This window comes from Cherax quadricarinatus, chromosome 84, assembly GCF_038502225.1.
Source record: "Cherax quadricarinatus isolate ZL_2023a chromosome 84, ASM3850222v1, whole genome shotgun sequence".
In the NCBI taxonomy this organism is placed as follows: Eukaryota; Metazoa; Arthropoda; class Malacostraca; order Decapoda; family Parastacidae; genus Cherax; species Cherax quadricarinatus.
This window is the reverse complement of record NC_091375.1, coordinates 7,535,212-7,549,956: the sequence shown is the minus strand read 5'-3', so window position 1 is coordinate 7,549,956 and position 14,745 is coordinate 7,535,212. Positions and strand designations below refer to the sequence as shown.

At 38.3% G+C, this 14,745-nt stretch overlaps 1 protein-coding gene across 1 annotated transcript in view; it reads left to right on the top strand.

The window, feature by feature from the left end:
• RpL6 (ribosomal protein L6) overlaps positions 1-10,766 on the top strand; it is a 43,328-nt gene extending 32,562 nt beyond the window's left edge. Inside the window, exons 5-7 of the mRNA XM_053799371.1 lie at positions 706-833; positions 1,873-2,057; positions 10,586-10,766. Of these exons, the coding sequence (XP_053655346.1) occupies positions 706-833; positions 1,873-2,057; positions 10,586-10,747 (475 nt within the window). The 3' untranslated portion in view covers positions 10,748-10,766. The remainder of the gene's footprint in view (positions 1-705; positions 834-1,872; positions 2,058-10,585) is intronic.
• The last annotated feature ends 3,979 nt before the right edge of the window (positions 10,767-14,745 follow it).

Sequence of the window (14,745 nt, the reverse complement as noted above, 5' to 3'; positions counted from 1 at the left end):
AAAAAGATTGAGTACACTGAAAGAGCAGGATAAGAAAAGTCAGTGACTGGATGACTTTGGTCAGGTTCTCAGGAAGTAATTTTTGTCACTGACTTGTAGTTATAGAACAGAGGTCGGCAAATTTTTTTGAGTATTACCCCAAAACAGATTTGTGTACAGCAAAATTACCCATTAGACTTTTCCACAGAATCCGGGAAAACAAAAGGAACATTCAAATTTTATTTGTGGAGCCATAATTGAGGAACTCTTCCTGGTATATCCTTTTCCTGTTTGATGTCATCTGAAGGGTAAAAGTGAAAATGATTGAAAAACAGATGGATAATATGATTTTAGCATATTATATAACTTAAACATTGTTACTCATAAACACCAGGATCCAGCCGTTGGAATCCTTACCTGTTTTACATTGTTCCTAGCTTAAGAAATGGTCCTTACAAATTAGGTTTTTTATTTTATTGAGAAAAAAATTATTTGTTTGAAAAAATATAACTTTTATATTTTACATCTCATTAAATAATAAATTGTTGTGCAATTTTATTTACATGTTTATTGGGCCTTCATTACCCCCAAGATTTTCATTTTCACCCCATTTGGGTAATTTAGCGTGGTTCCCTGATCTCTGCAGTGTAGAACCAAACTCTCAACAATTTTGATTTTTATGTGACGCTAGTCTGTGTATTTTTTAAACTTTCAGTTGTATTTCAGGAACAGATTTCGACCATTGCGTTCTAGTATTACTCCGGGAACGGTGTGTATCCTCGTTGCTGGTCCCCATAGAGGAAAGAGAGTAGTTTTCCTGAAGCAGCTGGCTCGTGGCCTCTGCTTAATTACAGGTTGGTTGACATTTGTTATAAGATTTAATGTTAAACTGTTAATATTAATTAGTGTGCTAAGGACAATTTCTTGTCAACAGTGTTATATTTCATGAAGGGCCATGGTATTTGCTAGTCTTCTGTAAATGCCTTGCACTGAAGGAATTGAGGATGTTTCAGTTTAGATTTTCTAAATTGTCAAGACAGCAATTGCATGAATTACCATGAATGTTTACTCGTTTTTGAGGTCACCCTACTTTGGATGTTAAATTTTTATACCTCGACAGCTGTCTCATGCTAAGGCAAAGTGACCCAAGGAAGTTGTTAATTCAAATCACTATTGTACCAAGTTTCTTGACATCACAGATGAGATTACTACCCCTTCAGAGTGTAGGCTTCGCACCTCCAAGCTTAAGTTTCCCAGAATGCCTTCATAATTTACCTTGCTCACACTCTAACAACACATTTGTTAAAAAACCACTTGTCTCCATATTTGCCTGTTTGACACACTCAAGCCAACTGGATGCTTAAGCAGGATTGCTATGAATGGCAAATGTGTGAATATTTTGTAACTGCTGGTGCAGACACTGTCAACAACACACCACCTAATGTCCCTTATTTAAGCAAATCTTCATCTATCAAAGATGTGACATGCACCTGTACAGTATTACCATTTAAATTGGTTTTCCTTCATGTCTGAAGGAGAAAAATAATTTTGCAAATACCAATGTTGCTAATACTGTTGGCTCACTATACAGTTTATTTCAGGAATATGCTTAGCAGACTAAATTCACTTCAAAAAAAAGTTTTTTTTTGGGATTGTCTGAAAAGTTCAGTTTGCTTCTGTGGTTTATTGTAGACGTTACAAGTCAAAATTGCATTAAATGAGGTTCCTCAGTGCATTAGTAGTAATTTGTTGGTAATTTTAAATTTAATTTTAGTAGTTATGAAAGCTGATTCATGTTATAGGATTTCTTTTGTATCAGATTTCTTTTCATTTTGGCAATTAGACATTGAAAGTCAAAATTCCTATTAAATTTTGTTTTGTTTTTGTTTTTAGGTCCTTTCAAGATCAATGCTTGCCCCCTGCGACGTGTCAATCAGATTTATCTTATTGCCACTGCCACCAAGATTGACATTAGTGGCTGTGACATCCCCAAGCACATAAACGATGAGTACTTCCGCCGGGTCAAGGTGAAGAGAGCAAAGAAGGAAGAAGGTGACATCTTTGAGCAGAAGAAAGAGGTATGAGTGGCTTTAATTTTGAGTTTTCCCTGACTATATATTTTATATATAAGAACTTTATGGATTTGTATAGTATTATGAATTGATTTTTGTCAGTTATGTAGTAACTGTTGAGGCTTCATAATTTGAATAATATAAATACTTGATATCTTGGAAATTAGCAATGGTTGTATAGTCACCAGAAGCTAGTAATGTAAATGATTTACATGAGCCAGTGGAAGAAACATATTAAAATTGCATGTGGGGAGGAAGCAAAGCAACATGTGAAAATAGTATATAGCATGTTAATGGTGTGAAGTGGAGAAAATGTAGATTATCACATAGTACTGCAGATAGGATATCCATTAAAAAACTTTTGATGAAAAGATATACCTTGTTTTTCTTCGCAGGTAACATTTCCATGGGCAACACTTTTTTTTTAATGTCTCATTTACATTGATCATTTAGTGACTCCAGGGGTCACTTAGGTAGATCCTCCTTTAAATTCTAGCAGCCTGAAATTTGGAGCAAGTGGCTTGATAGGCATAGATACTAGAGAACAGGCCTGTGCAGTATACAAAAAATGGGGGCTGCTGCAGTGCCTTGAGAGAGAATGCCATCTTAGTATACTATTATTAACCATGCGGTGTGCTCTCAAAAGCCTCACTCCCAGGTGAATTGAACATGTATTATTTCCCAGGGACAGCTCCAGCAATAAGAATTGTGGAACTGAGGATAAGCTCTTCGGTTTTGAACATTTAATGATGGAAAGTGACTCATGGTATGCCAGCAGTAGCACTGAAAACTGATGACTCGCACCCATTCTTGTCTGGGGCTAGTTTGTCTGGAAGATCCACTATGCCATAAGCAAAAGCTTGTGTTCTCCTGTTACTTTGGCACAGATAAGAGTTATGGTGATGATAGTGATGCAAACTTAGGTTTCCTATCAGTGACTGGTCATGAGATAGTCATGAAAGTTATTTGCCTGTTAAGTGTCAATATATATGATGCTGCATGCAGTCTGGTAGTGTACCCACTGGCAACATAAAGATATTGAAGATGGTTGATTGATTGGTATGGGATGTAGGTACTGGCTCTTGCTGTGTCTTGCAGTGGCTGGTGGGGCAAAAGTGGGTGGCACCAGCCCAGGCTGGGAGCTACACCTATACCCAACAACCTATGGCCACATTCACCACAACCAGCTGCAAATATCCAGCTGCCACCACCACTAGCCTGCATCTGGGATTAGAAAGATGATGCACATTTTGTAAAGTTGATAACGGTTTAGTCCAGTCCAACTGTTCCCTCTGGAATGATGCCAATTAACTTACATTCATTGAATTACATTCCAATGGACACCTGATGCAAATTATAGTGAAAGAAACCAACGTATTTCTAGTATATACAGTGGAACTTTGGTTGTTGACTGCATTACTTGTCGAACAAATCAGTTTTCGAAAGAGGAATTTGAGAAAAAATGTCCTGGTTTTTGTACATTCTCTTGGTTGTCGACTGACAGTGCGAACGGCTCTGGCCACATGCTCACTAACTCACGTGCTTTAAACATCTCTTGAGCTTCTCTTGTGCATCTTGTGAACTTTTTTGTATTTTGCAGTTTTGGTACAATCTTTTTTTATTGAGATTAGCCAATTTCAGTATCGTCACCAGCTTGAGGCTTATAGACAAAGCCTGGGGGAATGTGTGTTCCAGGACCATGCAGTCTGTATTGTGGCCAGGGATTTTGAAGGCCCTGAAGATGGACCTGAGCCAGTAGAGGATGATGTCCCTGGGGAAGACCTTGGACCTGGAGGCAACTGATGATGTGTAGTTGGTGGAGGAGCATAGAAGTGAACTCACCACAGAAGATCTTGTAGACTTTCAGAAGGAGCAGTAACAGATTACAGCAGAGGAGTTGTCATCAGACGAAGAGGAGGGAAGAGATGATGTGTCCATTGCACTTAAGTAAATGTGTGCTAAATGGCGTGAAGTTCAGGAGTTTACTGAAAAATACCATCCAGACCAAGCAGTGGCCATCTGTCTCTCTAACATGTATAATGACAGTGTAATGTCTCAATTTAGACAAGTGTTAAAACGGATCCTGAAACAAACCTCACTGGACAGGCTTTTAGTGAGAGAGAACCAGTGAGCCAGAACAAGGTGTTAATTGTGAAGAGAGACAAAGAAGAGAAACAACACCAGAAGCACAGTTGCCTGATATATTAATAGAAGGCAATTCTCCTTCCCAGCAGTAACATAACCCCCTCCTCTTCACCTGCTTCCAGTATGCCATTAGTGCTCTCCAGTGACAGATAGTCAGGTAATTTTTCATTAATATACAGTATTTCAGTTTCTTTTACTGTTAATTTTTACAGTAGTACATTTTTAATAAATTATTATATTGTCATTTGGGGTCTGGAACGGATTAATTCTGTTGGGAAAAATTGCTTTGGTTGTTGAATTGACATCTGGAACGAATTAAGTTTGACTACTGTGGTTCCACTGTGATGGCAAGCACGTTGGTTTCACCAGTCATGGCTACACCAGCAGAAAGACAGTTATAGCCGAGATAGAACTCGTCTTTGCTAAAATAATGCTTATATCACGTATATAAGCATAATATTTCATTATACCGGTTGACTGACATCCTTACACATACCTCCAGTATTTAATGATCTCATACCCTTCAGATTTATCCTGTTGCTACATATGCTATACTTCTTGGGCAAGATGAGACCTGACAGGAAGGTTGTGTTATGCAAGATTAGATGTTTTTATGTACATTGGACCCTCAGTTAACGATGCCATCAGATACCGATAAAATCAGATACCGATACGTTTTTGCATCAAAACATTGGCTCGGCTAACAAAAAGCTCAGTTAAGGACATTAATCCAGAACGTGTCCGCACAGCTTGAGCTGCCCGACCACTCCAGTGTGCCATTCTTTACAAGCCACTGCGGACAATTCCACGCGTACATGTGATACATTTTGTATTCCATTGTTTTTAGTGCTTGTAACTAAAAAAAAAAAACTACTAAACATGCCACCATGGGCCCAAGGAAAGCTAGTGCTGGCCAGCCCTTTGGTAAAGGGCTGAGAGAGGGGAGAATGTGCCTTTTTCAGTGATTCTGCATTATGTACGATACTAAAGCAGCAGGAGTCTATAAAGGCTATAGCTGCAGCCAGCGATAAAGTGTAACATTAATTGTAGCAAGTAAGTTAAGCGATTAATCGATAGAAAAAGGACAGCACGAACCTAACTCCTCCAATGTTGTTGGAATTATGTAGGGCGACTGACAACACTGCCGTTTCTATCGCCTCCCTCCACCACTATGTACAGCTTATGCTTTCAGTGGCCCTAATACACCCAAGAACAACACGGCAACACTTGTGACATACTTAATGACGTATTTTATTCATTTTAGAGAATATGTCATGTTTCTATGTTATTAGTATTGTTTATTATGTCATATTAGATGAATTGTGCTAGATGAATAAGCGTAGAGCTGATATTAGTATCATATTGAAGGACTATCTTGTGTCTCCCAACACAGTTCCTAACATACGCCAGAAACAGACCTCTCTGGAAAACTTTTTTGAGTGACAGGGGTCCAATGGCTCTCAAGCTGGTCCTGGTAGCATTAAAAAACAAAGGAGGGCAGTAACCCAGGATAAGGACTTGGTACCTGAAGTCTTTATGGAGTGGGATTCCCCTTCTAAACAATTGTAAACTCCTCTATCCTCTCCCCTTCTCCATACATCACTATGTCTTCAATAAAGGTAAGTGTGATGTTATGGCTTTATTCTTCATGTATCATTGTTTTCTGTGTAGGAAAATGTAAAAAAATTATTTTGTTCAATACTTTTGGATGTCTGAAATGGATTAATTGGATTTCCATTATTTCTTATGGGGAAAATTAATTCGGTTAAGGACAAGCTCTCTGGAATGGATTAATATCGTTAACTGAGGGTCCACTGTATCAAGCAAATGTTTAATATTTTTATCCCTTCAGGAGCCTTATCATTGAAGACTCTGGGATCTTATTCTGCAAAGACAGTGATTGTGTATGAGGAATATGGAAGTGGTGATGAGTTCTATAGTTTTTAATATTTAGTGACTGCAAGTGACTGAGGATACCTGAAATATTGCTGAAAACCCCGCTGACCCTTGACTATTCACTTCTCAGGCTGGTCTGTCGGGAACACATCCAGCAAGTTTATTTAGGTACAGGTACACACTAATACAATTATCATACATAGTGTAAGTTACCTAGGATAACCCATAAAAAGTCACTAACTTTTTTGGATTATCCTAGGTAATTTACACCATGATAATTGTATTTGTTTACCTGTACCTAAATAATCTTACTGACTTATGCATGGCATTGTAAAACTAGACATGTTCCAGACAGACCTGCTGAAAAGTGGATGGTTGAGAGTCATTAGGGTTTTCAGCAATATTTCAGGGACCCTGAGTGTCACTTCCATATTCCTAATAGTTACAACTATCATTAGGGAAGAGAAGATTCTCAATTCACCTGGGAGTGAAGTTTTACTAACCATGAGGCATGGTAAACAGAGGGTATTTAGCTAAATATGGCCTTCCATCCCTCTTAATACTCGTATCTTATCTGAGGGAGTTGAACTCAAAACATAGATCTTTGTAAGCAACCCTGGTGTCGGTAACATGGATCTATATACGAGGCAGTGAAAGGGTTAATGTCTTTAATGACAAGACTGTATAACTCCTGATTAACTGCGAGCTAATGTCATTAATTGGCCATATTTATTTTGAGTGGATGAATTTTTATTTTTGCCAGGACCATAATTTCATCAGGGAAAGAGACACTGCATTTGCATCACTGACCCATCACAATTTTCCTTTATGCATAAAATATTGCTACCTATGTTATTGTATCAAAATGTAGAAATCTTATACAGTAGGACCCCCATATCTGCAGGTGTGGTATCTGTGGTTTCAGTTATCCACGGTTTACAATGGCCTATAAATAACCTTTATTTTTGCTTAATAATGGCCTCAAAGTGGAAATTCAAGTGAAGTGCTTCCCATCATTGAAAAAGTGATAGTTCTCCACTTAATGTGTGTAACTTATCAGTTAAATTTTTATAATAGGTATGCATGTAAACAAAAAACAATATAGGGTTCGTTTGCTACTATCCGGGGTTTCGGTATCCGCAGCAGGTTCTTGGGGCATACCCCCCCCCCCCCCCATCTCTCGCACGCATGCACACAGAGGTCCTGCTCTAGTTTAACTTTGGGATGGGATGATATTAAAATTTTTGCCTTTACCAGTATGTACTCAGTTTTAGGCTGATACTGATACTGTAGTGAGAGGGTTCTAAGAAGCAAGATCGCCAACCACCTAGATACCCATCAGTTACGCAACCCAGGGCAACACGGGTTTAGAGCAGGTCGCTCCTGCCTGTCCCAGCTACTGGACCACTATGACAAGGTCCTGGATGCTGTAGAGGATAAACAAAATACAGATGCAGTATACACAGACTTTGCAAAAGCTTTCGACAAGTGTGACCATGGTGTATAACACACAAAATGCGTGATAAAGGAATAACAGGAAAAGTTGGTAGATGGATCTATAACTTCCTGACAAATAGAACATCAAGAGTAATAGTAAACAGAGTAAAGTCCCAGGCAGCCACAGTAAAAAGCTCTGTTCCACAAGGCACAGTACTTGCTCCCATTCTATTCCTCATCCTCATTTCTGACATAGAGATGTAAGCCATAGCTCCGTGTCTACCTTTGCGGATGACACCCGGATTACCATGGCAGTGACCTCCATTGAAGACACCGTGAGGCTCCAAGTGGCATCAACCAAATCTTCGAATGGGCCACTCAAAACAATATGAAGTTCAACGAGGAGAAATTTCAACTACTCAGATATGGGAAACTTGAGGAAATTAAAAATGTATCAGGGTATACGACAAATTCTGACCATACAATAGAGCGGAAAAGTAATGTGAAGGACCTGGGAGTGATAATGTCAGAGGGTCTCGCCTTCAAAGACCACAACAATGCATCTACCTCATCTACTTGGATAATGAGAACCTTCAAAACTAGGGACGCTAAGCCCATGATGATTCTCTTCAAATCGTTTGTGGTCTCTAGACTGGAATACTGCTGTACACTAACGGCCCCCTTCAAGGATGGCGACATTGCAGACCTGGAGAGTGTACAAAGAATTTTCATGGCTCACATAAGTACGATAAGGCACCCAAATTACTGGGTGCAGGCTAGAGAGATACATGATAATATACACTTGGAAGGTCCTGGAGGGATTGGTACTAAACCTGCACACAAAAATCACTCCCAATGAAAGCAAAAGACTTGGCAGGAGATGCAACATTCCCCCGATGAAAAGCCACGAGTACATTGAGAGACACAGTAAGTGTCCGGGGCCCAAAACTCTTCAGTTGCCTCCCAAGGGGGATTACTAATAGACCCCTGGCTGTCTTCAACAAGGCACTGGACAGGCACCTAAAGTCAGTACCTGACCAACTGGGCTGTGGTTTGTACATCAGCTTGCATGCGGCCAGCAGTAACAGCCTAGTTGATCAGACCCTGATCCACAATGACACCAGGTCTCAGACCAGGCTGCAGGGGCATTGACTCCCGAAACCCTCTCCAAGTACCTCAAAATTACTTGATACCTACCGACACTGTCACTCGTAGTTTTACTTAACATTAACCTCCTGAGTGACTGTGGAAATAATTAGGAAATTAAAATTTAATGCTGCTAGGATCCTGTCAACAATCTGCTTTCACTTTGATATAGGCAAAAGTAACTTTTTGAGTTTTAAAAGCACAGTTCAAACTGATGCAGAAAAAAAGAAAAGTAACAAAAAATGGGCAAGGCAGAATTTCATTGTATTGAGATTAATGCTTGTCTGGTGGAGGTGAGTGACCATTTTCTACTTGCAGACTCATAATATTTTACTGAGGATAACATTATTGGATTTCTAAGAACAGTTACAGGTGTAAGTTATGTGCTTAGTATAGATTTTTTTTTTTATTAGTGCAACTTCATAGTTTAGTTTTGTGCCACATCAAAGTCAGCAAATGAGTTATTATGCTCACCTTGTGTTAATGATGTGGCAGATGAAAGCTTCACAAGCTTTCTGTGATGCCTGATGTTCTGTCAGTCTTACAGTTATTAAGCTGGTGTAGCTGGTTCCCAAGAGTTGACACGTGGGGTTGCTCTCAAGTGTCTTAGTGAGGGAACATACATTTCTCAACATAATGTGCATCACAGCAAGGGAAATAAACACGATGACATTCTTTGCGATAGTTGAATGTTATGTAATACTGATGAGTTGGGATTCATTATAATACAGCCTCTCCTCGCTTAGCGACGTACTCATTTACCAATGACTCGGACTTACAACGGGCTCTCTGACCAGTAGTCATACCTAAATAATGTATATTAGAGCTGATTTCCTCTTATTTTGTTTATTACAATATACAGTGCATTACTGTATAAACATTTAAAATTTACTAAAAATGATATAAATGGTGCCATTAAAATTTCAAAGATGGTTGACACACACCCACTACCATTACAGTATGCTCCTCGTTTAGTGACGAATTCGTTTACCGATGTGGTCTTAGGAACGGAACTCCTTTGTTAAGTAAGGAGAGGCTTTATTTGTCTTTCATTATAAAAATGTATACTTTGGTTGTATTGTGTTGTGATCCAACAAGAGTAACTGTAGGTAGTAGGTTGGTAGACAACCAACCATGGAATTACTACCATTCTGCCAGATGTGTAAAATGGAAACTTGTAATCATTTTACACACTGGTAGGATTGCTGGTCTTTTCTTCAGTTTTTGGCAAGATGTGGGTTTTTATAATTACTGCAGAACCTATAGGGACCTAGGGAAATTTATAAGTTTTGAATATAAATTAGATTTTTAACTTGGCATGATACTGTTTGTGTTGAGCCTTTTATTTGTTTATGGTTTTTACTATTTGTTAATTTCATCTTTGTATTGTCTGTATTGTATTCATTTTTATTGCTAAGAGCACTAAGTGACTTACATAGTCAAGGCACTTTGTAAAGCCTTAAAAACTACTTTGTTCAGCTTACTATGATGTATCATGCTATACCAGTCTGCTGAAGCCCCTATTACTCTTACTTCCATCCTCCAACCCTCTCCTAGATGACCCCCTACCTTTGTTTCCTTCAACCCTGTTTATACACTCTCATCATCATAACCCTTTCCACCCTCTTTTGAATGTGCTTTAAATTTAGGGTGATATATATTGTTTATAATTCTAGACATACTGATTATAGGTTTCTCATTCCATGTAATCTTTTAGTATTAAGTTGTTGGTAATGGAAATGTACTGTATTGTATTATAATCCTATCAACAGTGTTTCATAACTGAAGTGATCTAAATTCTTTAACTTTTAATCATTGCATACTACATTCAGTGGATGGAATTTACTAAGAATAGAAAAATCTTCCATTATCCATGTTGCTGCAACTAACTTTTTTTTTTCAATTTTCAGAAATATGTCCCATCTGAACAGCGCAAAAAGGATCAGGCTGTGGTTGATAAGCTGATTGTGTCTGCAATTAAGAAGAGGGAAGATAAGAAAATGCTCTTTGGATATCTGGGCTCTGTTTTCACGCTCAGGAATAAAATGTATCCTCATAGATTGTCATTCTAAATAAATGGCACTTAAGAAATGTGTGTTAATGTTCTAGATCTTGTTTTTTTTTTTTTTTGTGCATGCTCAGCTTTTACCCTTTTGAGCAGTTCAAGCAAAAATTATCTGAACTAGTTCTTGCATGTTCTCAGCCTTGCAGTATAAAGAATTTTATCCATATTTGCAAGTGAAGGTCTTCCATTAAAGACAGGTGTCATGTAGTGGAGATACGAGTGTTATCTGGAGTTCGTTTTGATAGCCAAGTGAGAAACGTTTCATCAGATATTGCAAGGATTCGTAGCAAATTGCCATTACATTTTGATTGAAGCTGAAGCACTGTAATTTGGTAAGTCATTGATAGTGCTATATGACCTTTACAGGTTTAGCACCTGATTTGATTATTTCATTATACATGGGTGAGTGTGAGTTGGACCTGACTAGCTTGTGCTACTGGGTCTGGTGCCGTGCTCCATCCTTGAGTGGACTTGCTCTGCATGGAGGAAACATTGGGAGGCAGCTAATATGTTTATGATCTTGGGGCTAATGGAGGGATATATACAGTAACAGAGGGCCTGGGAGCAGCCAAAGGTTCACAAGAATGAGTATCTTCTGATTCATGTTTGATCTTAGTCAGATGCTCATCATCACAGACCATGGGTGGGTCAGTCCCCCACTTTGAGCTGCCACATTGCATAATTGCTGCTCATGTAAGCCCAAGATCCACATGGTGGACAACATAAAGCTGGTGAATTGAGTTTGGCTAGCAAATACATAGATGCACAGAACCCATCACTGGACTGCATGGTGAGCCATGTGATTTAAATGGACAAGACTGACCATTCCATTTTACCAATATCAACATCCAGCTGTATTGCCTACTGAAAGCTACAAATGTAGTGGCTAACTTATTTTTCCAGGCAAGTAGAAATGAGTACTGTATATGGGTCTACATGCACTGGACAGCTTTTAGTTTAGCTCATGCTGTAGCAAGTGAAGTCTCAGCCAGTGCAGCTGTAAGCAAGGAGGAATAGTATTTGTCCAACAGAATAGTTTGCCTTCAGGACAAGAAAAAAAAAGGTTTGAAATTTTTCATTAAAGGATTTCAGTCATTTTGAACAAAAGAATTAGCCAGACAAAATGGAAAAAACAGTAATTCTGGATTTTTGCTCTTAGCAATAGTGTGTGGTTTCTTCTGAAAAATCAAACCAAGCCTGATGTCTGATGGTTATCTGGCACAGGCCAGAGCAGCCACTTGCAGAACGTGTGTTTTCATTATTCCTGAGCTGTAGGGCTCTTGCACATGCTTGTCATTGTCTCCAACATTCCGTGTTTAGTGTTGTGCGACCATTAGCATTGGCTGTCTCCCACTGAGGCAGGGTGCAATTAACAATGGATTCTAAAGCAGGTGATGGTGCCAAGAGGAAGCCTGTGGTTCTCAGTGTTAACCATAAATGTGAACTAATAAAGGTTGAGGCAGTCATTACAGTGGTATGGGTATGTGGTGTTCAGAGACAAGGACTGATATCCATAGTATTATGCAAGGACAAACTTAGACCCTAATGTTTAAAATAGATGCTAGTGAAAATTTACAGCTCTAACTTGGATATCTACCATGAAAAGGTAAATAAAATTATTGTAAATTATATTCAGTTTTGATCTTGCTACCCAATACCCCTGCCCTGCTGTGCTATATGACCTTTATAGGTTTAGCACAATTTTTTAGAACCCCCCCCCCCCAAAAAAAATATATATAGTACTAGAGGTTATACCTGACTTAGTGTCTGGTTTAAAAGACAACTGGATGATAGTGACAATTTAATTTTGCAACTCGAAAGTTTTGGAAATGTACACCACCTCCCTCCTATTAGAGGATTCACTGATGTCCATACAGGAAAATGGTGAGGTACTAGATGGATACCAAGATGTTTTGAAAACATTTTTCATGATAAAAATATGAGTATAGTTATCAGCTATTGTTCAATAATGCTATATGATCTATATGGGTTTTTGTGGATACAGTATAGAGTGAAACAGACTAATGGGTAAGTCTGCTTTAATGAAAATCCATCTTGTCAAGGGAGGTGTTGTGATGCTGGTGAGGGAGCTCTTGATCTGAAGGACCTAGACTTCACTTCCCTTTCCTCGCATTGAACTGGTGCTATGTGATCCCCAAATATTTAGTACTCGCATGAAAAATGATAATTGTATTGAAGTGCAGCAGACTGTCCTCTGCATTGATAACAAATGTAGTAGACTTGGTTGGGTGCATTGATAATTTAAATTGACAGCCTCTGCAGCTGACTTGCCAAGCACTAACATAGATTTTTTTTTGTCCATTTATCTGAAATTTGTTGCCAGTGATACTTTGTCCCAAGGTTTCACTGGGTTAAAGAACATTTTCCCCAGTAAGGGAGAGTCCCTGATGCCAGTGAAAGGCTTCTGCTCCCTGTGGACTGAACCTGCCTCCCATTTCCTTGGCAAAACTCATGAGTACAAAAACTTCAATATAAAGGTCAGAAATAAAATATTTTATCCATGATTTATTCACATTTTTCTATACAATACCTATATATATAGTGTTAAATAATGGTGTTGAAGAGCATGACATAAGATTGTACATGATAACAAAGTGTCTACAGATACATCAACTTTCACTCTGGCAAGGATACACTTCTTATTCTAGTACTCAAAATATGCAATACAGTACTTTAATACTATACCAAAGAACGATAAATGATCACTTGAAGGTTTCCTCTTTCTTCAATGGCTTCCCTGTGAATATAATTACTTAAACTCTATAAGTAAGGTAAATTAAATTACTTTCTGTAAATTTTAGTAAGGAGGTCACTATATTTAACTGGAACCATAACTATGGTTCCAGTTAAAAATTACATACCTCTATTTTTACCATCTTCCTTAAGATAATCTTCAGATGATCTAGGAGTCTTATTTAATTTCAAATAAAAATATTTTATACATTTTACAAAAATATAATTACAGTGCTAAGAGTTCTTCCGTCATCGGAACTTTTAGGTTAACCTGAACACACAGCAACTACAGCTGTGACTGACCAAACTATGAATACTGACTAGCATGCATCTGGCATGAGGTCAACCTCACACTCGGGGTTTTGCCAATATTGTTTAAAAAAATAATGTTTTGGTAACTATTTACAATACATGCAATATAGCACACTACTATTTGATGCTCCTTTCATAGCAAATTTCTCTAGAAGCTAACTAGGCATTCTTTAACCCGTATACGTATATACATTCTCTCCCGTAGTGCCCCAAATTTTTTGAGGAAAAAAAAAAATTTTTAATAGGAAAAAAGAGCATACGGTACCCAGGCATCCCCAATTATTTTAATATGGCACACAGTGAGTGTGCACACCCATTCTCTTATGTCTAGGTGACTCAGGCTTATCGTGGCAATGTTGAATGTATGACAAATAAAATGTATATATACATTGGGGGCACTAGCGGTAAAAACGTATATATACATTTGGACCATTTACGGGTTAAACCAAAACGAGATTATTTTCAGTACTATCTTGAACTTACATAAACTCGTAATTCATAATAGGTTGAGTGCTTTTTTGATTATAATAATAATTATAATTCATAAACATTTCGTGTAACTGACATGGGGATTGTACTGGCGAGTTTAGGATACCTTATAAACATGATTTTTGTAAGGAAATGTATAACAAAAATTACCACTTGAATTAGCTGGTATTATGTGAGTGCTTTTAAATGTCCTTGTACCTTCCTTTGATGATAATGTTTACTTTGTGGGTTGTTAGCCTTCAAGGGAGGTACCTAGATTCTGGTGAGGGGTTCTTAATCCAAGGAACTAGACTGATCCTCTTCCTTGGATTAAATCTGACTCGCATTCTCAGCACTGTATGACCTACGATGTATGCATATTGAGCCTAACATTGGTAAGACAGTATCAGTCTTCCCCCCTCCCATTGCTTGGGCATGCCAGGTATACTGCATCACTTACACGTTAATGTT